Raw genomic sequence first — 26525 nt, forward strand, 5'->3', positions numbered from 1 at the left:
GAGTGGGAGAAGTTGAAGGATATAAAAGTAACAAGTAAGAAAGATAGCAAGCTGCCGTACTGTGTTTGAACTCCGATTTGACAATATTGCATTTACATCAGAGACGTTTCTCATTATATTGAGAAGCTAGGAGAGCAAGGACTGAGATTGAAAAAGCTACACAGGCTAGAGGGAGAGGAAAAAGGACGGATGATGAAAGAGTGTGTGAGAGAGAGTTGGAAGAAAAGGAAGAGTTAGACACACAGGGCGGACGGGGAAATGAATGAGATAAAGAGCGACGAGTAAAACTAAGGATTGTTAAATGAGAAGGTACAGTGAGAGGCAATAAAGAGGCCATAGAGGAAAAAGAATGAGCAGAGCACTAAAAGGAACATGACAGTCCGGCACTCGAGCGGGGAGGGAGGGAGTTAGAAGACGACACACTGTTGGGAGGGAAAACAGCATTTACAGGGATAAGAAAAGACGGGATGGAAAAGAGGCAGGAGAGAAAGTGATTTTCTGGGAATTAAAGAGAATGGCTGCCCGTCGCTTCACTTTGGGGGCCTGGGTTTTTCCAGAGTTACTAAGGAGCAAGAACATGTTTCCTCTAGTCTCTGAAGTTGTCAGCCTCCTCACCACACCACAAGTGCTCCAGATGAGAGGTGGAGCAGACACGGATGAGAAAATGGGGCATGAACAAGACGCGTCTCCAAACCCACGGGCCATGTGTTATCGTTTTCAACTCAGTGCACACTGTCAAGTGTGCCGGCATCAGCTGTTACACATGTGCGGCGCTGCGGCTGGCATGGTGGAGCGAGGCAGAACCAGCAGTTTTGAGAATAAATCAAGAATAAAAGATAAACCACAGCTGGTACACAAAGCTCACATGCATCTGTGCTCTTACAAATTTGAACCTTCACTCTTGATGCTACTAATTATTCATCAATCTCTCAGCCACACTGGACTACAAAGTGAAGTCTTGCTCATAAAAGAATAGGTTCATGATTTTTTTAGGTCAGTCAGGTGTCCTTATGGGGATTGAAACAGCTTTTGCTTGATGTTCATGCTGGCCCTAAAGAGATCCCTTTCTAATGTGCTGTCAATTGAAATGATGTGGGACAATTTCCAAATTCCCCGTTTGTGTCACCATCTCTCTGCATTCCCAGCACAAAAACGAAACACGGAATTCTGTTCTAAAGAAGCTTTCACTTAAAAAAAAATCTACTTCATTTGATTAACTCAGATGACACAAGCTTCATATTAGCTTCAGAAAGACTTTGGACAGACTTTTGCACAAAACCAGAAATGTGCAGTTTGTCCTTTTTGTATTTTAAAGCCTCTGGAAACCCAAATCCACAATAGCCTTCTAACTATGTAATTTAGGGTCTTATGTACATAATATTAAACATGTAAAAACAATTAGAAATCAGTTTCCATCCAAATTCGAAATATCTGTCTTTTAAGTTTTTGTACATTCTTGAAATTGGGTTTGATTTGGCCGTGGTTATCTCTGAGATTTATTATGCAATGAATTCCAAACCAATATAAATCATCCGTCAGTTGTCTCATCCCGCCCCCCAGTGGCAGCGCAACAAAACCTTTCTGCTCCAGCTAAATCTGCCTCTTTGAGTCTGAGCCAACAAACAGCTTTCTAATCTGATGTTTAGAAACTACAGATCATAAACTGGCTGAACCGCTCATGGGTCGCAGCAGCACTCGAATCAGGTTGACCGGCTCCAGAGCCCGGACAATCCGAGCCTTTGCAGCTCATGGAGCTGCAGGAAGAGGCGGCTTGTGAGTGGCCGCGCTTGCCCCCCGGGCCCGGGCCCAGTGTCGGCTCGTGGGGAGGGGATGTAATGTGCATCCTTCCTCACCCCTAAACCCAACCCCAAGCAGTTAGCTTTGCTACGCATAAATATATCCCCAATCGAGGAGGTGATGCTGCGGGAAACGACATAATTTTAGCCAGAGAGGAACATTATTCGAGGTGGGCAAATACTTCTACACAACGCCAGAGAGATGGCCGACCGGTGCCGGTCTCTCCCGCTTTGAGGGTCGGTGTGTGTGTCAGAGTAAAGACATATTTTATCTGATAAGACTGGATGTGTTTGAATGAAAAAGGCTATTATCAGAAAAACGGAGCAGATTTATGTTTTCATTGAAAACGTATCTCAATGAAGAGAGGCAAAGCGCTAGCCTCCCGTTGTCATCTCAGCTAACATTGCATGTTAGCTGAGATGCTATTTTTTTGAAACTTACCATTCAGTGGCCACCTGAAAGGAATCATTTTCAGCTGGCAGGGCTTCTGCTTCGTCCTCTGAATCATCAGAGGGCTCAAACATGTACGGCTGGATTAAATTTGTGGCAGCCATTGCTGAGCCAGGGAGATGTCAATCAAAACAATAGAGCTGTCAGAGCGTTACCTGCCACGCCCACTCTGTCCTGGCAAGTGGTCTAAACAGCAAAATGAGCTGTTTTTGAACCATAATAGTTATGAATGGTTATTTTCACTCAGACTTTTGTGGATGATAAATGAGACACTCGACTTTGATATAATATATGCATTTTTACTATTTCAAGCTGTGTTTCCACAGGCTTTAACGGCCACTATGAACAGGAGGACCAACTGAAGCAAGCAAAAACTGTTGTGTATATAGAGACTTAAAGATTTACAGAAATGTAAACCTGTCCTTTAATTGTGGCCACCTTTAGGTAATACTTTCCCTAGATGGTTGTATATCAATCAGTCACTTAGTGTTAAACTGAATTCACAAAGATTTGTTTCTCTCGCGTGTCTGCAGTGAACGAAGAATCCAAAAACTGAGACAATTCTTGATGAATTGAAGACATACAGGTCCACATTTAACAACAGCAAAATTTAAAAAAAAAAATATCCGTTCTCATACAACTCATGTAGTATAATCCAAGTCTCATTTATTCAGTGGTATGCTCAGTACTTCCTTAACATACAACTTAATGTCATACAAAATTAGGGCTGCCCTGGACTAAGAATTTTCCTAGTCGGCCCATAGTCGTCACTGAAGGCCATTAGTTGACTAGTCACCCACAGGTTTACGATATTAATTCAGTTTTTAAATTATATATTTTGGGCAGGGCAACACAATGGTTTGAGCTCAAGGTGTGAGAAAGAATAGTATCAGTAACATTGTTAACACTGTGCTACATTACAGAGAAATACAAACCGTACTAATGAACCTTCATTAATGTAGGCCTATATTTTATCTACAAGTGAACGTCACACACTGAGCGAGCCACCTGTTAATGATGCTGTCGGCAAAGCAGTAATGATTGTGCTAAGTGGCTAATGGGCATGTAGCTACTTACATGTTAACGGTGATACGTCATGTTTGTAGTCAACCAATGAAGATGAGTGTACCTATCACCTTGGGTTCGTCCTTCACCTTCTCAAAATGATCCCACACTTTGGATTTCCTGCCCGACATGTTATTAACTAGCCTGTGTCATAACCACAGGTACCAGCCCTGGAAATTAACTCCTGTGTGACTGCTGAGCGTGGACACTTCCTGTGTGTGTCCTTTCAAATTGAATTCCCACATGGTCCAGACATATAGGTTTTGATTTATTTTGACAAGGTGCAGCTCCTAATAGAGATTAAGTGACTAATGAAATCTTGCAGACAGATGACCTTTCTGGTCGACTAACAGTTGGTCGAATATTAGTGGGCAGCCCGACAACAAATCCTACAATGATGTATACTTAACATGAAGATACGTTATTAGCATAAAGTTATGGTGTTAAGGTTTAGGCAAATAAAGTGACTGTGGTTTGGTTTAGGAAAAGAAACATGGTGGAGATGTACCTTAAAATTACTTGAAGTGCACACAATTCTGAGCACTGATCTCCTGGTGAAAGTCCCAAGGGAAAACCCTGTGTGACCCATCCACCATCCCAACCTGCCTCCTTTTGGTTACCACTAGGGACTACTTCTTTCTTTACTCCTATCAGTGCATTGGTCACATGATCGCAGCCTTCCAAAAATACATGGGTGATGCACGAATTACTGGCTCATGATTATGTAGGATATGCACGAACTTTGGTGCATTGCTTTTTGTAGGAAAATGTACTAAACAGTGCAGGGAACTGAGCTGAAAGTGAAACTTAAACCCAGACTCCATTAACATAAACAGTCATTTGACCTCACAAAATTTGAGAGTTGCTCGTCTACCGCTGCCTCGATCAGTTAGTTTGCTTGTGTTAATAATTTTCTATCAAAAATGTTTCATTAAGGTATAACTAACAGTGCATGCATATATTATCTACTGTATAAACTGTAGGTATCTTACATATTATGATAGGGTTATATTTAAAGGAACTAAATATAGAGATTTAAAAAGGGAATGTTTTCATCGAGGCAAATAGCAAATTCTTTTTGAACTTAAAATCCCTCCAGCAATAATGGTCTTAATGAAACTGAGACTTTTTTTCTCTCTCCCTTTTTCTCACTTTCTCTCTCTCTCTTTGCCTTCTCTTTCCAGGACTGCTTCTTTCATAACTGCTGCTTTAATAAGATTCTATTAATCCGCCTTTTAGAGTCTTAGGACCCATTGGACGTCACTCATACTTTAAGAAAAGCCAAATTCACACTTCTGCTGACTCAGGATTCAGACGCTTCGCTGCTTAGTCTGAAGTCGCGTCACCTGCTGTGCCTCTTTGTGTTACTGTGTGTGTGTGTGTGTGTGTGTGTGTGTGTGTGTGTGTGTGTGTGTGTGTGTGTGTGTGTGTGTGTGTGTGCGCGCAGTTATCAAAATGCAGTTTGTCTTTTGTATGATTACATTTCTGTGAGTAAATATGTCTTTATTGTACGTCCCATTTGTCACCTCCCATCTGTGCCTTTCCCATGCATCCAACTACACAGAGTCTGTTTCTAGAATGAGCCAATCAGTATGCAGGGCCAGCACTGTGATCTTCTCTGTTAATCTTCCTCACTAGACTTCATTATAGCCATCTGATCACACTTTGGCTAATGGCTAGCCTGCTGCTAATAGGAGGGTTGGGAGCAGGATTAATGTCACGCTGCACACCGACCTGTTGGGGTGAGAGTTGAAGGGGAGTAGGGATGCAAAGTCTGGAATAAATGTTTACTGTGTTGCATAATGAGACAAAATGAAGACATGCTTTGAAAAAGAAAGACTTGCAGCACAAAGGTGTGTGTTTAAATTCAACTCTCAAGGTCAGCGAGACTATCCATCATGTTTCAGACCTCCACTGACAGATATATTACTTCCTAAATCAACATTTGTTTTGGAATTTTATCAGTACAAATTCTGATGCATTACTTCCTGCATTAATATGGCATATTGGTATGATTTATCCAAATTTTATTTACACATGCACAGAAAGTCATCAGTCCAAAGTGAAATCTGATTGTCTGCCCTTTTATTATGCAAATATATGTTTGCCAGCACAGTGCTTCCAACTTGTTTCTTTCTAGCAAAGCCTTTGGGGACGGTGTTTTGGAACAAAACTTTCTGCTTAGTTTTATTTTTCTTTCTCTTTTTCTTTTTCAACTCAGCTGCAAGTGATCACTACCTTATAGGTAACAACATCACAGTAGCTGTTCTGGGGATAGTCATTCCTATCGGTGAGTACTCTTGACTGTCTTGCTGTGTTGCCTCTGCTTTCTGCCCGCCTGCTTCTCCCTCCTCGCTTCTCCGTCTCTGCTTGTCGCTCAAGTCCTGCATGTTGGGTGTGTGGATGTGGTGTTTTACAGTGTGTGTCTGGCTGTATGTGTGTATGTGTACTTGCACGTGTGTGTCACTGGTTTTCATTTGAGAGTTCGCACTCCCACCTGACTTATTAAAAAGGAGTTTTATTTTAGATTTAACAGGAACAATTGTGTGGCTTTTGAACATGCAAGCGCTATGTCAGCCTCAGCTGATGTTTGAGTACAAAATAATAGTTTAGTAATTGAGAAAATGTACTGAGCTGTGGTATTATCCAACAATAGCCTCCTGGCCTACGGCTAGAAAAAGCCATTATGGGCCAGTAAGCTCATCAGCCGGCGATGGCGAAGCCTTTGTAATGTGCACATTATGTCATTATTAATGAGATCTGAGCAAATGGGAAATTCAGTTCATGTTTTGTCATCACATTTGACCAGCTGTTATAACATTAAGCCCATGTTCCTGCTCCGATCATACAGTATGCTCACACTGCGATCAATCCAGTGCTCTGACCTATATTTCTCTGACCCAGTGGACTGAGAGTGGGTTACACAGTTGCTGGAATCAGATTCTGAATAGATTGAATAGATAGGGACTTAATAAGCTAAAATTGTATGTTTGGCTTGGGGCAGTGGAAATTTTGATCTGGGAAATGACATTATTGTCGGTACATGGTAAAAAAAAACAGTAATAGGTGACCATACTATACAATACAAGAAATATAGACATACAAAGAGAATGCAAGTTTTTACAATCAAACCAGCTTAGTGAAGTTAATCTATTCTATTAGCTTTAATTAAAATGAAAATCTAATTTTATGGAAATATTTAATACTTTCACGCATAACTTAACTGAGAAATCAGCTGAATGTGCAAATGACCTTATAGCAGCAGCATATGTCGCTAATTGAGATCTCTTTCATCCCTGATATTGAATACTTTGATAAATTATGGGGGCTCTAAAACATCGTAAAGCGACTTTTTTTTTCTCCTTTCATTCGCGACGATTGTGATATGAGCTCATTAAAGCAGCCCCAGAGACTGTTAACCCTTTCCACTCCATCCCTCATTCTGTCCTTCTGCCATTCATTGCTGCCATAAATCCCCTCATTCTGCATTTTTTGGCAGCTTTGAAACGTTAATTATTGTTGGAGGTCCACAAGGGGCCGGATTTCTGCACCCCAGTTCTCCGCTCATATCCGTTAATGCACCACGCCCACCCACAGCACCGCAAGGGGGAACAGCCCAACAATGATTATCGGTATTTAGCCAAAGTCAGGCTGTTATGTCGCTCTCTAATTGGAGTGAAAATTTTCTAAATGAGACAAAAGCTGATGTTTTTTTTTTTTTAAACCAGTGAGCATTTAGAGAAGAACAAAGGAGGATGTGGGGTTTCCAGCCCAGTCGCACAGGGATCTCAAGTGCCTATCCAACAAAAGAGCAATTAGATGGGGCTTCCACAGGGGATGAAGACACATCTACGGACGTGGGCATACGCACACACAAACGCACCCCCACACACACACACTTGTTTTATCTCTACTCGTTGACACACCTCTGGTTTGGCTGTTGGTTTCTACACACACATAGACTTTTACATGCACTACACACACACTCAGGTCCTAAAGGGCAGCTCGGCAGTCATGCTGATATGGTAATGAGAGGAGAGAGACAGAGCTTATCTCAAATCCTCCACTCCCCCTTTTTTCTCTCCCCTTCCCTTTTCTTCTTCGTCTGTCCATTCTCTCATAACCTCCTCCAAAAATAACAGCATTAGGCAGTCTGCAGATTGTGTGTTTTTGGCCCAGACTAGTGCAAAAATATAATCAAATGCAGCACAAAATATGCAGTTAATAATGACAGTTAAGCAACCATGTGGGGCTTTTACTAAAAATACCCCAAACCCTTATTATTATCATCAGGATGAAGGCCACGTGATTTATGCATGTATCTGTGTGTGTATGTCTTGAATGTGGGGTTTATAGTGTGTGTGTGTGTGTGTGTGATGGTGCATGCAGGCATTCATTGTTGCAAATGTGCATGTGTATTCATGTTTATGTGTGTTTCAGATCATTCTGTAAGATTGAGACTTAAGAAGAAATGTAAAAGATTGCACATATACAGTATGAAGGCTCATTGTTTTCAATTTTTACCAGATTCATTAATATACAGGGTTTCCCATTGGAAATTGTATAACCGAGCCACACCTTTTGAATATATGGCATTTTCTGTGCAAAAATAAGATCCCTGCTCCTCCCTGAAGGCTGATCTTTTCTTTCAAACACAACTTTTTCTTAACGTTAGCAGAGCTGGTCTTTGTTTCTGGCAAGGTGGTCAAACTCCAATGCAAAACACTGTGTGAAATCCTGAAAGAAACTGAATTTCACAGGGATTTTATGTCCTCATGCATCAAAATTTGTTATGCTTCCCTCTGCAAGAAGACGCTGATCACTGCAGTTTAGCTACAGTAAATAAAGTTCTCTCGCAGTGAACACAGATGAGCATACTCTTTGCATAATAAAGAGTCAGAAGAACCACAAGCAAGCTTTTCAAGTACATTTGAGGGCTTAAAGGGGTAGTTTGGATTTTTTGAGGTTGGTTTGTATGAGGTTCTTATCCGTAGTCAGCGTATTACCTACAGAAGATGGTCATCGGTATGTGTCCAGTTTGGAGAAGCAGGTAGGAGTAGCAGTAAAGTATTGCTGTAGATGGGGGCAGCAACAAAACAAATTTTAGCCCCTTAAAAAAAAGTCCCACCCCCCAAAAAAATCAATACCAAAAACACTGTTTATTGACAAAAACAGTAGTTGTAGCTTGCCCAACAAGGGAGCTGCTGGATTACTGCTGCCTCGAGCAGTTACTCAGGGTGCTTTCAGACCTAGAGTTGTTTTGGCTTTGGTCTGAATCAGGGACTATTTTCGTTACAAAGTTGTATAATTGCCTAGAGTTGGTTCGTGCTCTCACAGCAGCATTTACAAGTGGACCAGATAAAATGCCTTGCACAAGAAAACTGCTCTTGATTGGTCAGAATTTCCATGCGGGAAAAATCTGGGAAGTAAACAAAACATTGAAGAAGAGTACAGTTGCAAGAGAAATGCAACACTTTCTAACGTCACAGTGGAGGGACAATGATAGGGTTGATTTAAGCACTGGTCATTGTGGACTATATTGCTGTCATTGTTCACTTTAGTCAAACCATACAGTTTGAAAACGAGGCTCAGCTCCAACTAGAAAACAGTTTTGATGCATTATATGTGCTGAATGTGCATACTAAGGCAGTACAGGAGGAGGTGCACATTACCAGTCCTCCAGAACTGTGACATGCTCTTGTTTAACCCAAACAATGCGTAATGCGACTCATCTTGGTCCGTATCGAGGACGGAACACGTTCTCACTACAAACAAACTGCACCAGAGTTCGTTTGGAACCGGACCAAGACCACCTCTTCAAGAAGGTCTCGGTCCTGTTGTTTTGTTGTGTACCCAAGTGTGATTGCTGTGTTCACACCTGCCCAAATGAACCCCACTTGGGGGACAAACAAACTTGAGTTAGACTGAACTGAACCAAACAGGGCAAGTGTGAAAGCACCCCTAGTTTGTGTCATTGTGTGACTCTGGTGAATCTGAACTAACCAACAAAATCACACAAGACACAAACTACCTAAATGATAATGGCAGTGATGTAGATGGAGTCTGGCTTTGAGGACTCTGATACAACAGCTTCTGCTCTCCATTGGAAATCGCTGTCTGATGGCAGGGAAATGTGGTGAAAATACTCTAAATACACTTAAACTGATGCAGACCTTTTTTTAGGATGCTAAAACATGTTTTGCTGCTAACCCCCCATCAACAGCAATACATTTGTTGGCCACTGTGGCAGTTCTGCTGCCTGCTTCTCCAAACAGGACGACTTTTCCTCTTGATTTAATTCCCCTACAAACCTTACTGACAGGTGTGCATTAAATTATATACAATTTTGAAAAATTAAAGACAGAAAACAATGAGCCCTCAGTACATGAAAGAAAGTGTGTGAGGCGTGTTTGTGCGTGTGAGTGCTTAAAGCGCCGCTCTGTGTCCCCTGGGCTGTGTTAACGCTCCCGCCGTGTGTTGTTGTTGTGTGTGTGTTAAACACATGCAGTCCCTATCCTTGCCACAGTGGTCATCGGATTGCTCTGCACCGGCGGATACCTGGTTTGGCGCAACTGGCGGCGCAAGAACACCAAGAGCATGAACTTCGACAACCCTGTTTACCGCAAAACCACGGAGGACGACGACGACGAAATCCACATCGGGCGACACAGCGAGTCCATCGGTCACGTGTACCCAGCAGTGAGTGGCAGCCACAGTCAGCCCTTCATAGCGCTTCCTCTAGGGGGCGGCGTCACAGACAGCAACTCTCACTGGTACTCAGGGGCACCGATGCTTTCCAGCAGCAAATGAGAGAAGCTGCAGAGGAAAAGAAGGAGTTTGGAATATTTGGGATATGGGAGGATGGGCAGGGGTTTGGAAAAAGCCCGTTTGTTGTACATGTAGGCCTGGAGGAAAGAAAGAACAGGCTTGCACACACACATGCCCAAACTCTCACACATCATTTTTGCAGTAATCACTGAAAACACCAATCATACACACACATGCGCCCATCCCAAGTACATCACATTTATGTCACCTTCATGACCATAATCATACAGTACACATGTTTATCACCATCACATTCTTGTCGCCAACCTGTCATCCCTTGTACGTTGTGTTCGTTTTTCTAGTGATTGACGTGTTTGTTCCGTTACTGGGCGAGACGTGTTTCTCACGAGGCGCCCGTTTTCTTATCAGTCTCCTTACACAGACGCATATCATCTTTGTTTACAGAAGCAGCAGATGCAAAAGTTTAAATTTTCTCAACATGGACACGACAGAAAATGTGCCATCAGGTAGCATCCTTGTCAGAGAGGAACTTTGTTGATGTTGTCTTTGTTAACTTTGCTGCTACAAATAATAAAGGGTTATCCAGACATTAGAGGGGCACTGAGGCTTAAATAATTACTGCTGTCTCGAGGCAGTGCAGATGATATGAAAGAGAGATGCATGATGGGGGGCATCTGCAGTGGCTTCGATTTCTTGGTAGAACAAAAATGATTTTAGTGTTGAGATGCCTTTGAGGAGAAAGAAGACTCGCTTTATGGTCAGACATTTGACTGAAAAGACGGCAGAGCACAGGACCAGACCGGTCTACAAATAAATTGGATTTTTAGAGTGGATAGCAACATCATGGCATTGCTCTTATGTCAATTTTATTTTTGTGTTAGGGTGTAAATAAGACGAGAAGGATAAAAAGGGGAGTACAAATCAGAAACAAGGACAGTCCAAAAGAATTGACCTCTTATTTGTCTGGAGTGCAGTTGCAGAAACCATGATTCTCCACATTTCACAAGTTGCAGACTACCCTGTTGATTTCCCGTTGATGCAGGTGCATTTTTTGCGAATCACTTATGGAAACTCCTGAAACAATGCCAGCTGTGATTTGCTCAAACTGCACTTAAACATACAAGACACTTCTGACATTTATTGAATATATTTGTCATTTTAGCTATCGGAAAGCGAGCAGGGAAGGGCGGCCAAAAAGGATTACAGGGGGGTGGGAGTCTAGCGCTTTGATCGGTTGGCATGGTAACACAGATTTCTTTGTGTTGCTCCAGAGAGAAAGGAGGCAAAGAATTCTGGGTATCATTGGCACGATGACAGGCTGGAGATACACACTCTCTCACACACGCACACACACACACACACACACAGTCAGGAAACAGGTGCACGACAGAGTCATATTAAGATTCAAGGTCGAATTAACAACCACCCTCAGTGAAGGGCTGCAGAGAGGGAACTATACTCTCCCAGTTTTGTTATTTACATCTGCACAAATCTCTTTTATTGTCTTTTAAATTTTTTTACTTGTTTTCTTCCTCTCCTGTCCTCTTTTTTTTTCCCCCTCCTCTCTTTTCCTTTCCTTTTGTGGCAGTGTGGCAACTCAGACAGCCAGAGAAATCAGGTTGGCATTATGTGGGCCAGACATTTTCAGCCGTAGGCAAGCATCCTGCATTCCTCGCATAGGAGCAGCCAGAGAAGGAGGGAATGAACAAGGGGGGGGATTGGAAAGGAGAGAAGGGGAAGGTCGGGGAGAGGAGAGGAGAGAGAAGTGAGGAAGGAGCAGGAGAATGGATGCTATACGAAGCTGCCATTTCTTTCCTGGGTGCCATCTAGACTTGGATCTCTCTTTGATTTCTTTCCTCATTCTCGGTCCATCACGCCGCTCTGTTTTCTTTATGTGCATCTCACTTCTCTTTCTCTCCCCTACACCATCCTACTTGTGGTAACAGTCTTTTTATCTGCTGTTTGCAGCGCGTGGCACTCAGTCTGGAGGATGATGGCTATCCCTGAGGGGGGGGTGATGCAGCCTGCACCCCCCACTCCCCAATCCCATCCTGGCCCCTCCTCTCACCACAGCCTCTACACCACTACAATGAGGCCAGTACAACGCAGAGGAGAAAGAGAAGGAGTCCTCATTTTGCCTCCCCTTTTTGAGGAGCAGGGATGACATGTACATCTTGTAAATCCCCCCTACCTCCCTCTCCTACTTTCTCCACTGGAGTAACATTACTACCACTACTAGCCACTACTACTTCCCTTAGTGCTAGTTCATTAGCAGCCTCTGCTCCACTCCTCTCCTCTCTCTGCCTCTTGTTAGCTGTAGTGGTGTGTAAAAATGCTGCTTGATGATTTTGTTCAAACTAACCTCATTTGGCTGTCTCAGTGCACATTGTAAATAGAAGCCACCGTACAGAGGGGAAAAAGCCAGCATGCATTGTTTTTAATTCCTCATTTTATTTATTTGTATGTTTCTTTGCTGTTGTAAATATGTGATCAGCATCTCTCAGCGCACAGTGCTACAGTCAGACCGCTTCAAGTTGGCAAGGACGTACAGTAGCAGGCAAGGACGTGATTTTTCTTCATAGCTCCCTTTGCATCTTGAGTTGACATAACAGATTTTAAAAGAGGGGAATGTCATCCTTTTTCACACCCTTCGCCCCTTGACATATTGTATGTAGGCAGGCAAAGCTAAATATAGCCAAGGGGAAAGGAGACAGAAAAAATGATGGGGTTGTGTGCATGTTTGGAGGTGATTTCGGGGTGAAAGAGTTAGGGAGGGGGCTTTTTTTTTTTTTTTTTTTGAGGGGAATGGGAGGATTTGTGCCACCAGAGGGTAGTGCCTCAGGGCAGAAAGCAGCAGGGCAGAAAAGGCAAAGGATTATGGGTAATCCTCTCTCCTGGTATTAGAGGTATGCGTACAGTCGATAATGAACTTGGGATTGTTTGTTCATTCGCTGTGGGTGTTAGGACTCACACCTGTTTCTGACTTTTTGTTTGTGTTTGTGTCTGCTGTCATTGATATTTTAGAGGTAAACCTTAATTTCTAGACAGCAGACTGTCACAAAACACCTTCCTGTGACTGTTTTGACATGTGAAAATGGTGCTTTGAGTTTCTGAGTTCTAAGACTCTCAACCCAAACACAAAAATCTTCTCATCATTCGGGTAGTAATTCAAAAAAGACAGGACATTTTGTATGTTCTCTGAATCTAAATACATTTAATTGCATAGTTGCATGTGCTGTATTGAAATCATGAGGAAATGGTGTCCTAGGAATTGAAGCATTAGAAAGCAAGGTCTTCTAGGGTATGAGAGAGGCTTTGATTATGACAGTATGAAAATGAAGATCCATTTGCAACTTCATGTAAGGCTTGTGAAGTAGAACAAATAATATAATAGGGAAGAAAACGTCAATATGTTGCAGCTTCTGTAAACATATCCTGACACGGAGTAAGGCTAGGAAAATAGGGTGTATATTTTGTTTTACTGATTAAAGGCATACTACACAGGATTTTCCTTAAAAAAAGAGTACATGTGTATATATATATATATATATACACACACACAGATGCACATAAAAGTAATCCCTCTCAATCATCACTTGTGACCCACTAGCAGTGCCTGTTCCTGCACTCTGCCTGTATTTCCGTATTTACTTCCTATATTAATTTGCTCGGGATGTTTCTGGGTGTCAACCTTTGGGTAGTGGTGTGTAGCCCCCAGCCAATAGCGGCGCAAGGTCAGGACTCTATAAAAACGTAGCAACCAGCCGTCTCTCTTCTCCACTCTGTGGATGTCACCTGCAGGTCTGTGAGTCTGTTTGATCGAGGGCAAGATTTTGCCACACACACAAGCATGCGCTTCAGCAGAATTCCCACAGTCTGGCAACGCGGCGCCTTCCTGCAGGGTTGTGCGAAGGTGTGGGTGTAATTATTTCTGCTTTAGAACATAAGCGCTGTGAAACAATCAGAAAATAGTGTTTTATTTCTCTGATTCACTGCTTTGTTTTCGTGTACGCCGCTCCTTCTCTTTATTCACTCTGTGGGTTTCATGACCAGCGCTCTCTCTCAGTCTTGTTGAGCTGAGGAGGAGGGGCCAAGTTTGAATCCTGCATAGTATGCCTTTAAATTGATCTATCGATGCAAATTTTATTAGCAATAGACAACTTCAAGGTACGCATTTTTGCTGTAGTTTTGGCTCCAAAAGTCTATAACACTACATTTCTCTTATAGCTATACTATAGCTCCCAAAACATCACTTTTCCTTTGGTTCAACATAACATGGTTTCATAACTTCACATGAATCCCTGTGTTTCAGTGGCTTCACAGCGCTGCTTAGTCTTTCTCAGTCTTTCATCCCCGCCTTTTTTTAACAATGTGGCTGTGTATTTTCTGGATTAGAAGCTGCAGAAAAAGAGCCCACATTTGGAAGGAATCACTTTCCACTATCACTGACTGTTGAGCGTGGTTGTTAGTGGCCCTGTTTTGTGTGAGCAGATGAGTAATACGTCGAGGCTGACTGAGCCGGGCGCTGATTTGATTTGAAAGCTGGATAGAGAGGCAGCGTGTAAACCAGCGTAAAGAGCTGATCTTCCATTGGCTTGCCGCAGACATGCTTCCAGTCCATCAAATCAGATGGAAATCATGCTCAGTGACTATCACGATAATTGCTTATAATGTGTTTTAATAGTGAATTACTATAGGCCGCTCTGACAAGTTAAACGATCGCTGTTACAAGTAGTTAAAGAATAACAACTTTCCTACTCTGGACTTCACTTGGTCTCAATAAAGGGCATCTTCTAGTTGTTAAGCACACTTATAATGAATTATACAATGTATGGAGGTGTTTTACATTGTCCGAATTCTACCTACAACACTAGTCTTCCATTCTTAGAATAATAAATTTGAACAATGTTGTGCAGCTGAGCTGAGCCACGAGATGATTTTGTCTGTCGCATCCGTAGTCTTTTTTTATTACAAGCAAAAACAAGTATAGAATGCAAACATTAAAAGTCTTCCAATGTAGGCTCAGTACAGAAACAGCATATGTATTCATCTTATACGATACAGACAGTATGTGCATACAAGCAAACAGTTGATTAATGGTAGTTATTTTTCATAGTTCTGACTGTTTCCTGGAAATGTTTGCTCAGTGTGGATGCTCGGGTAACCACAGGGGGGGAAGAGAGGAACAGACAGAGACAAAGGTAGGCAGGAAATGACTGCCAGGACTCAGACTAAACCGTAAGCGAACAGGTTTGTGCTCGGAAGATGAATAGCGGGCCATTTATTGTGCCGGATTTCTGCTGATGTTGTGTCGCACTTTTCTGACACTCATTCCCACTCACCTCCCTCGGAAGGATGGCACTCTCTCCGCTCGGTTTACGATGCACAGTGGGGGATTTGTATGTTCTGTATGTGACAAGTGGCATGCTAGACAGGTAAATTATAGTCCTCTCCAGCACTGCACTCCCCTGCGTCTATCTAATGAAGGAGGATTGAGCACAAGGGGGAGACCATCTCCCTTCATCTTAACCTTAGTGAAGCGAAATAAAATGCATGACACTGTGAGGAAGACTGTGACTCAACTCAGCGTGATCCATGCCTGGCTTGGTAGCGTCATTCTGTGTTTGTTTTATGGCAGAATATTGAATTGACATATAGCCAACAGTTAAATTGACACAACTGCATTTTGGTATAAACAGTGATAATTTTCTAATATTTCCAGAGTATGACGGCCGTGGGAATTTTGTCATGAATGCTCACAACTTCAAATGTTTAATAAAATCCAATATCTAAGTCCTAAAGGAAAGTTGAAGATGATGTAAGATACCAAGGAAGATGAAACAGGTCAGATATCTTTGTGAATTTAAGCTTAAATAAATCACAAACCTGCTGCTGGATTGAACCCTGGGCTGATCCAGCTCTGCACTCCACATACTTTCCCTTCAGGTCCATGTTTGCTGCAGGTCTAATGGAGTTCCATACAGAGGGTTCGCAGTTAGGAGAATAAATTGCTTATTTATTGAGGTGACTGAGCGTGGCATGGTAGAAAAGTTATTATTGCTACAGTGCGAAGACAGATTGGCTGGTCCACATCGTTGGCCACCTTGAGAGCAGCCGTCTCCTCTAAAGGACGCTGGGAAAGTCCAGAGAGGGACTTTTGTCATTCATCATATAGCCAGTAGTAATTGTAGTGGTAGGAGAGGACATGCTTTGACAGTATGGTGTCCATTCAGGAGCTAATCAGTGACTTAATGGAAGTGAAATCATAGATGTAATATCATTTAGCTACATAAACAAGCAACTGCAGTCAAAAGTATCAAGTTGAGCACTTCTCCTCACACTGAATAGAGCTGTGTATTGACAAGAATCAGGCAATACAATATGCTTTAAGATACAGGGGTTACGACTGAATATATTGTGATACTGTAAGCAAGGCGATATATTGCGATTTGTTTTTTTATCTAATTTTAGGAGCTAGCGGTACAACCTTTATGACTGCCTGTTTCATAGGCCCGTGTTCTTTGCGTTTATGCTAGCGATAGGTAAGTTGGAGCGGATGCATCAGATGGCTGAAGGTAGATTTCAACGCTGCTATCCATTGCCAGGAAAGATTCAAATCGACACAGAGTTTTTGAGAATCAATACAGTATCACAAAACACAACTCAAATCTGTCAACATTTTCTTACTCCCTAATGCCGAAGAACAGTTAACTTTGTGTATGTTTATGTACATATATTTCCTTTAGTACTTGATGAAGGGTTGCATAATATCCAGCACGCAGTTACCTAACGCTCAATCCAAAAAACGTTGCTTGATGTACTATTATATGCATCAGTCTTAAATTTCAGATACACCCTTTTAAATGTAATAAGTTCTTAATCTTTGGATCTGGAGCTGATTGCACCGGCAGTTTGTAAGTTCAAACTTTGCCAAGTTGAGACCTGAATCAATACTACTTACTCTAAAACACACATTTCTTTATTTCTGCATATATGAATACAACAAAGACTGGTGGTTAAGCTTAATACATCACCTCAGTTTGAGTAGTTGAATGCTTTTGCTTGGATACATCAGATATTTATTTGCAATTGACTTGCAAATTACTTGTCTTTACTAGCTCAAGACATTCGTCAAATTTTCACGGATAAACCCAATTTAATAAATCCAGTTTGAAACTACAGTAACTGATTGTTACCATGAGGACCTTTACACAAATGTTGCGATGGATGTACAAACAGCTGGTGCAACACAATCCTGGCTCTAGATATAAACCCATGACTGTGTATAAAGATGGATGACATGACAGCTCCCTAAAAATGAAGTCAAAACATCTCGATCCTCAATAATAAAAACTCCTGAGGATGGTTTCTTTCTTTTTAGGTGAGGGATGCACAATAATATTGGCACATCATTGGTATCAACCAATATTGGCTTTAAAATGAGCCACCAGAATCAGCCAACATGCTCTTTCTTATTTTGCACAAAGAAATGAAATTAAATTTACCTGCATTGAAAAGTATTGTATTTCTGTCCCCATCTGCTGGTGCGGCATCACGATACGAGTATGCATGCATAATATGATGTTAATTCCACTACAGAAGTGACTTGTTGATCACTAAAATTGGGAAGGGGAAAAGTAGATAGATCGATACCAATATCAGTATTGGTTATCGGTCAAATCAGTTGTTATATATTGGCATATCAGACATCGGCAAAAGAAATCCAATATCGTGCATCATTATTTTAGGTAGTTCTTATCACAGTGATGTATTTTTAATGTTCCTCCTTTTGCTAAGTTTGGTTTAATTTGTTATTTGATGCTATAAAAAGGGATGTGACGTCATGATTGACAGCTGTGTGTGACAATGAGTGTGCTCCTGACTGGGGCGGATGGGTGTATGGGCAGGAACTAAATACCATAGCTCCATTTTCGGATGCTCAATCTCAGACTCTGGCTCCAAATGACAAAGATGGCAGCGCCCATATGTGGGATATTATGTCTTCATTTTTGCACAGTGGGAGGAAATGGAAACCTGTTGTTCATCTTTATGTACAGTCTATGATCTATACACACCCTGCTCAAAAAAAATTCCCATGTTGTGTAGGTGTATTCATCTGTAGATTTACTTTATAGATTCACAAAGTGGAGGATTTTTCTTATGTATATTAGGCAGGTTACTGTCACAACTAAATTATGTCAAACCATCTGTGACAAGGTTGCATCTGGTTTATTTTATAGTAACGATACGACATTATTAGCTCATCACAGCTAATACTAACAGCTGTGATAACCCATAATCCAATCTAATTTTATGCCGTAATTACAGTGTTCCTGATTTGTGCTCCCTGTTTTTAACTGTCCAATCGCATGTCCCTCTCTTCCTCTCTGCGCTCTTCTAATTGGTTGCTCTCGTCTTTTCTGAGCAGAGAATCCGACCCACGCTCCTTTTAACCAGATTTCATTTGACTGCTTTCTAACATCACTCACATCTCTCCACCACTTCACTTCCTCATGCAGTGTATCTAAAGTAACGCCAGATGTGAGGCTTCAACTTTTTTCGTGCTTGTTATACTACTGTTTTAATTTAATGAGCAAAGTCAGCATTGTTGTCCCTGTGCACTCTCAACCCTCTTGCCCTCCCATCTTCATCTTAGCCATCGACATCTTTCCTTTTGGCAAGGGCTATCAGTCTTTGGGTAGACAGACGCACACACTGAAAAACAACACCGGAAGGAAATGACCTGGAATCCTCAAAATAACAAGGAAAAAACCCTTCAGATTGTGAACCAGCAAAGTGGTGTTAAAGCACGCTCAGCCAGGAGAAGCAGCCCCCTCCCCCCCCCTCACCCTCCAGCTACAGTTTTGGACTGTGGAAAGAGCCCTCACTGACTCTACTTAAATGGCAATTAGTTCATGTTGACCCAGTGACTTTCCTTCAACTGGTTCCTCTTATTATCATGTGTTTTATTAGTCTGTGAGTTGTAGTTGTTGCTCTCTCTCCTTGCCAAACCATGCTCAGTTTCATATTTGATCTTCTTGGTGTTTGATTACTTGAAGGGCAGTGTTTGGTCACCTACATTTTTCTACCAGTCAGTGTAAAATAAAGGTTGTGGGGGCAGGGACAAAACAGCAGTGGGGAAGTTGTGAAATCTGTGTGTGTAAATCTCTTTATCGGTTGGGATGACGATATACACGGGCAACATTTCTGATAACAGCACCGTCACAGATTTAGACATCTTCCTTCAACAGTGACTGAGGTGGGAGAAAATGGCCGCAAATTCCAGAAACTATTGGCTCCCATTTTTACAAAACTGTCTACCTGCATTATATCGAAATGTTGCTGATGTGTCATTGCCTGCAAGGAAATCTCAAAAACCACCCGGGGCTCTGTCCATTCCACAGCCATACGACAGGCATTTTTTTTACGCTGTTTGTTGCACAAAACTTTTCAAGAAGCCTTCTGCACTGTGTAAAGAGATAACGTTCTTAGGAGGGGAAGAAATAAAAGGGGATGGGGGGGTTCAATGGTACAGTCCAATGGTTTTGAATCATGACTTGTAAATACGTTTTCATACAGCAAAAACTTTTTGATAATGTTTTAAATGTATCTGTAAAAAAAGATGTACATAAACCTCTGGGGTAAAAAGGAGTGTAGACTATATATGAATTTATTTGTACACAAGAGCACTGGATTTATTTACTACTTGATTGTAACTAAAAATTAATAATCTGCCAAAGTGTTTTTATTTTACTTTTTCTCCTGTCTGTTCCATTTGTTTGTTGTTGTTGTTTTATTTTGCTTTTTAACAGCATTGCAGATTTTTAGTGTTCATACTGTATTTAATTCTGTTGAATAGATTTTATTGTTGTGTGTTTTTTAAAAAAAGAGGGGTTATCATTTTAATTTATTGGTGCCTTGTTTTGTGCTCCTGTATACTTTTACTCTTTCTGTTTTTCTGTGTTACGTGTCTGCGGGAGGGCGAGGGGGGGGCGGGGTTGACTGGCGGGTTGGTGAGGGACGGGGTGGGGGGAGTTAAAAACTTAGCAACTTCTGTACTTACATGGAATATCTGTACTGTATGCCAAAATGGTCTCACTCACGTTTCTATGAAATCAAGCTGTTGATAAATATCTCTATATATTGATATATTAAATTTATAAAAACTGTCCAAACTATTTGTCTCTCTGTGTTATATCTTGATGTTGCCTTCTTGTGTTTGACCACATCATGCAAGTTCAGTATAGATTTTAATAATAATGAGATACCAGATCCCAAGATGGCACCTATTCATTCCAATTAAGTTGCTCACCTGGTGCATATGCCAAAAAAGTTTTATAGCTTCTGAGTTTACTTTTGCACCACTGCATATGTGGAGAAGTGTTCTCCTGCTGACCCCGCCCACAAGTTCCTGCTTGGAGCATAAACTTTCCATTGTGATGGCCTATAGGGAAAATGCTTTTTGGGCTGCAGGGGATTTTTTTGCTGCAATACCATTAGTGGCCACTGGAAATAGTTTGAGGCAAGGATGAGAAGCTTTCTAAATTCCTACATCCTGTACTGGACCTGAATAGAAGATGGTTGTGTTAAAGCGATAGCTAGGATTTTTTTGATATGGGGCTGTATGAAGTAGTTAGTGTGATATCAGTGTAATAAATACAGATGACAATCAGCATGCTGCCTGTTTGGAGAAGCAGACAGGACTACTGCCTGAGAAGAACTGCATATCTTTGAATGGAGCTATTCAGCAAAAGGTCTTTTAGCCACTTAAAGAAAAAGCCTACCTAAAAACCAATATCACTCTGAGTGGACACTTCATTAAGAATATTTTCACAGTTTTACCTTGCTTTCAGACAGCCCTTTCTCTGGCACTACATTTTCTCAACCATATCATATTCTTAAGCAAAAATGCTCAACTGTACCGTGCGCTGAATTAAGCTGCAGATCATAAGTTAGGGTCAGAAAGTGCTGTTGCACAATCAACATGAATCAAAACTTCATTTAACTCAAGATTTCTACAATGGCACTTGCTTGTGTTTTTGCAGGTGGTTCAAACGAAGAAATGAAAACAACTAGTTGCACTGAAAATAGACATCAACACTCCAACTGCAAGACTGAGACAACTCAGCTTTTGCAGTTAGCATTTTTCACCAACCCGGTCTCACTCCAAAGTTTGGGCAGTGACTTCCATAATCAAACACAGATGAAAAAAGCTGTCCTTACATGTTGGCATGATTTGCAGCTGTCGCCATTATTGTGTAACGGCACCTGGTGGCATCAGGGGGAAATATGGCAAGACAATAATGTAAGTTAATGCGGTCAAAGTCCGGGTAGCGCAGATGTGAGGGAGGTGGATGAGTCCAACGACCACTGACTTTCTCCCTGGAGGCCGATGTTCACGTCACCTATGAAGGTAAAGCCAAACCCTGTTCTTTTTTTCTAAATCTAACCACGTGCTTTTGTTGCCTGAACCCAACCATGTCTGTGTGTTGGCTAAACGTAACCACATGCCTTTGTTGTTGAAAGAAAAAAACATCAACATGCAGTTTTGTACCGACGTATTATGTTTTCAAAGAGACTGTATGTAAATGGTACATTTCCTGTGTAAAAGGAAGTGTATTTTGAAAACACACAAAACATGTAACAGACTGAAGTAGCCTATACACTGCATCCCAGAACATCAACAGCCAACAAACCTGGGTACCTTGCATGTCATATGTCAACGTGGTAAATCAATCACAAAGCGACGATACGTGTTGAGTCTAGAGTGACAATGTATTGTTCTCTCAGAAGGATTATGTAAAACCACCACCAAATAAGCCACAGAGACACTTACTGAAGAACACTGCTGGACTGAACCATCGGGTAAGATTAGGCTACCCTACAAATTAAATTAAATGACTTACCAAATAACCAGTGAAGTGTGATGTGCTGGCATCCTAAGATTCAGAAAGATCCGGAGGTGATGTTGTGTTCAAGGCCCACTCATGGCAGCAGTAACTCTTTGGGTCCGTGAGCATGGGTTTGTTTACACAGTTAGCTTGTGCTCTTTCTTGGCCTCCAATTTCCACAGAAGTTTCCCCTCTCTCTTTTTCGGCACGTTGAGTCTCCCTCAGCAAAAAATCTTCCTTTGTATACTCTGGTTCATGAACGTACTCCTTGTCTCCACAGTTGATGGTATTTCATTTTTGCTGTCGTAATCACTCATTTAATTTTCTTGTATTCATTGTCTCTTAGGTTTAGGGTTAGGCTTAGGGAATGCACTAAGAGCATTTAATGTTTTTGTGTTTTGATTTGATATAATTTATGTACATCAATTACCACGTATTGTAAGTTTTAGATTGACTTAAAACCCAAGTAAATAATTTTTATTGTAATACTGTAAGCCAAGGTAGCATCTTCTAAGTGCCATCTCAAAAACGAACAAACTCCGGACGTTCTCTCTGGAGACCACTGTTCATTTCCGTGTGAACTGTCATTACATTTCATTAGTAACAGATCTACTTAATTTAAGCCAAATAATGATTTTTTTTTTTTTTTGCTAAACCTAACCATGTGTTTATGTTGCTTATAAACTTATTTTAGTTAACCTAAAATAAGTTTTTTACCAAGATTATTAAGTTTATTTTGAAAAGAGACTGTATTCATTTAACAAACAGAAACTGTGTATTTCCAGTGAAAACAGAAGTTTATTTTAAAAAGACACAATGCATGTAACAAGTGGGATTTGACACACCATTCCTGATCGTCCAAAACCCAACACTGGGGTGGTGCCTAGAGGGTCATTCTTTGATGTAAACAGCCACTGATGAAGCATTGATAATTGTCAAGTTGGGAGAATGTATTGCCTCCAGTGTTTCCAAGTGGTATAATTGTTGGTTCTGAATGTGCAAAGACAACCAGATTGTTTTCCATCCCCCTTGAAAACCTAGCAACTACCACAGTTACGTTGATGTTCAACTGTCCACCATATCCACTACTTAGGAGAGTTACTTCAGATAACTTACACTGATAATCTTTGGTAACTATGGTTAGATACCGATTGCTACCGTGGAAAGCAAAAGTTTTCTGTCTCTTTCTGTTTTGGTTGCTCAACAGTTGATGCACTTTGTGTCGAAAATTGAGACTTCATTTTCCAAGGAGATTGTAACTGGTGGCAGGCAGACTTGCAGGGTAAAGACGAGACTATAGGGAACCAATCCAAATGTGGATGGTTTCATTATTCTATAAAGGATTGCAGAAGAAATACCTGCACACCAATTCAACTGAGCTGGACAGCCACAAAAATGGTAGTCAGGCCTCTGCTCCTCAGAGGTGATCTCATCTAATTAGTACCAGCTGACTGATTCATCACGCCTGGTTGTAATCTGTCTGTGACTGTGTTCTGTGAAGCACTCATATCATGATAATAGTCAAGGACTGAAATGTTTGCTGCTTTTTTTTTTACCACTTTACATTATTATTATTTTTTGCACTTTGAGCACTTTTTTCTTTTGTGTATGGATGTTCTGAAAAAAAACTGACATTTTTTGGCATTGATCTCAGCCTGTGAACCATTCTGTTGCTGTCCGACCCAGCTGCTTAGTGTGCGGGTATTTCTTCTGCCATCCTCTCTTGATTGTCCATTGTACTGACACACCCAAGATAAACTTTTTTGTTGCCCTAAATAGGCTCAGTTTCACAGCAGCCCAAAGACATCATTCTTTTGCCATTACTTTGTGCAATCCACATTTACTTCATAATTCTAAGTTAAAGAAAAGAGCATGTCTAATTCCACTTTAGGGGAGAGTGGTGTTATGTATGTGCAGTCCCTTCACCATTTTTTATCAAAGTAAAAATGAAAAACAAGCAATTCGGATAGACATGGCAAATGTATGTATAGATTATCTTTCTGCCATACATTGTGTTGATGTTACATGATGAAGATGGGTCTTAAAGTTAACAGATTGCAGCTTTGCTACATGGCAAAATATTTTTCTGGCTGTTGCTAGCTAGTTTAGTTCAGTCAAATCAAGCTTTTCTCACATGGTATTACAGTCTGTGGAGCATACAACACCCCTCTGTCCTTAGACACTTGAAAAGTAAAAAGGCCACCATGGTGTACCACACAAGGTATACTGGTGAGTGTTATAAGCCAGAAATGGAATAATTGGAGTCAGAATGAAACAAAAGTAAGCATAAGTTGATGTAACCTTTTTTTAATAACCATTCTAGGTGAGAAACCTCAATATGTACATTTATATATTGTATTATTTCATTGTCCAACACAGCAAATACAGTACTATAAACAATGATTCTGAACAGTCCTTTGCAGCTTGGAGCAAATTTTACAAACTAGTTGCTGAACACATTTTGGGTCAATGATAACTAGTATTGAGATTTGTTATTTTTGTTTTTAAGTGCTGCTTTCCCAGTGCATACGTTTCTGTCCCTTCAGCAGAGCACCTGACTCACTCAGGGGAAATGCACCTGTGTGGCATTTCACATCATGAAAGATTACTTGGGTAGTTTTATCTTTGAAGCAGAAATAAGTCATTCCAGATTTGAGTTTTTAGAGACACATGCTGAAGTGTTCACATGATTTCACAGAGACACATGGGTGATTTTGACATCTGTGTATCCCACAAAGCTTCTGGCGTGTTCCCTTGATCAACCCTCAACAGCACCCTGAGTTTTTATTTCCTCTTTGTCCACAATATGCTCCAGAGAAAAACATCAGACAAGTTACAGTAAAGGGCAGGAGAAACAGAAGAATGGGGTTAGAACAGACTGACAGTGTAACCAAGGGAAAAATGTAGCAGGAGACGGAGGACATGTGTAGTCCCTGGAGAACTGAGCGGACTGACAGTTCACTGAGGGTTTGATGGATGAGGCAGCAGGGAGAGTTGGCTGAGGATATGGGTGCTCTTTGGCTTGCCCATTGTTCCAGAGTTGCTGTTGCTCTTCAGTGAAGATTCAACCCTGCCGGTGCCCTGCGCTGTCATCTCCCGGGCAATACAGAAGTCAAGGGTTTTTATTGAAGATTTATGATAACTGAGGGAGTCGTGGTGGATCAAAGGGCTATGGTGTTATGGGTTGTACTCAGTATTGTAGGTCTGAGCAAAATGTGACATATTTCAAGCTACACCTTTGAAATCTTATCTTGCATTTTTCTGTGTGTGTCCCATAGTTGTGTTTGGAGCAGTTTTCTACAGCTGTAATCCCAAATTTTGAAGTAAAAATAATTACAGATTCAGCTGTCATCTGATGTAGAGTCAAGGACAGGTGTTTCAAATCAGAGTTCTTGGGGCAATCAAACCACTGCAACTAGAAGCAGAGTCCACAGAGTGGCCATTCATAGTCAAGAAGCACAATGTGGTTTTGCCAAGTAAAACATGCTCCTGGATCAACATCCCACATCATGTTCCAGGACCAACATTGTGATCAACCAATCAGAGCCCTCAGTGTACTGCCCCTGTGCTTCTTTCAAAGTTCCTTTGTGCATCCTTAGAGCTAAGCTAGTTTACCAAATTGAAGTTAATACAATTGAACAAAATCCTCTAACACTGAACAAAACCTTGTAACGTACAGCAGGGTTAGTGAGTTAGCTTGCTAACTAGGTATGCTATACTTAAGCAATATCACACGAGAGGGAGTGATGTTGTATTGTGATATCGTCACGGCTGTGATTCGGTCATAGGCCGAAGACAATCACAGTCGTGACGATATCACAGTACAACATCACGAGCTTGAGTGTGATATTGCTTTTATACAACAGTTCAACAGTTAAATAAGCAAGGCTGATTAAGAAATGTTGAAAAATGAGGACAAAATAGATAATTTAAGCATTTTATTTTTCTTCCGCCAACAAAAATAGTTCCCTCAGGACTCTGCTGTCACCGTTGCTATGTAACGCAAACATGGTGCGCCAGGCACTTACTCTTTATACACATTTATCAGCACGTTTCCATTAATTGTGCAGCCGGTGAAATAAGTCTCTGGTGACTGCATGGTGGACTGTCGCTTCACAGGCACAGCCGACTCTGCCTTCTGATCTGACAGTATGTTGCTTTTCTCCAAGTCATTGAGCTCCGCTGATGAAACACTGACAAACCTGGATGTGTGCTCAGATGGATTCAGCTTCTCCTCTCCCTCATCTTCCTCTGATGACCATTCATAGTTCAATTCAAAACTTATTTTAGGAAATAAATCCATATTTTTGGCTGTTTGACAGTGGATGAATTAATTAGCCTACAACGCAACTGCTGACCTAACTGACACTAACCGTCAGTTTTGATTTGATTATTGATTGCAATAAGCTGTGAGGCGGAGTGATACATACACAGTGAAATAACCGTGATGTTGTACTCCAATATCATCATGGTTTTACTGTCTCTCAACCAATCAGATTGCAGGGCCGGAACTAACTGTTGTATAATAACAAG

At 41.2% G+C, this 26525-nt stretch overlaps 1 protein-coding gene across 4 annotated transcripts in view; it reads left to right on the forward strand.

Annotated features, from left to right (window-relative positions):
• Nucleotides 1-18937, forward strand: part of lrp8 (low density lipoprotein receptor-related protein 8, apolipoprotein e receptor) — a 232208-nt gene extending 213271 nt beyond the window's left edge. Inside the window, exons 17-19 of one of the 4 annotated variants that reach the window (XM_049588392.1) lie at nucleotides 5534-5602; nucleotides 9821-10011; nucleotides 12070-18937. In XM_049588392.1, coding sequence (XP_049444349.1) covers nucleotides 5534-5602; nucleotides 9821-10011; nucleotides 12070-12108 — 299 coding nt within the window. In that variant the 3' untranslated portion in view covers nucleotides 12109-18937. Of the gene's footprint in view, nucleotides 1-5533; nucleotides 5603-9820 lie in introns of all 4 variants that reach the window. The other 3 variants (XM_049588393.1, XM_049588390.1, XM_049588391.1) reach the window with 3 other exon arrangements.
• Nucleotides 18938-26525: the final 7588 nt, after the last annotated feature.

This window comes from Epinephelus fuscoguttatus, linkage group LG10 (genome assembly GCF_011397635.1).
Source record: "Epinephelus fuscoguttatus linkage group LG10, E.fuscoguttatus.final_Chr_v1".
In the NCBI taxonomy this organism is placed as follows: Eukaryota; Metazoa; Chordata; class Actinopteri; order Perciformes; family Serranidae; genus Epinephelus; species Epinephelus fuscoguttatus.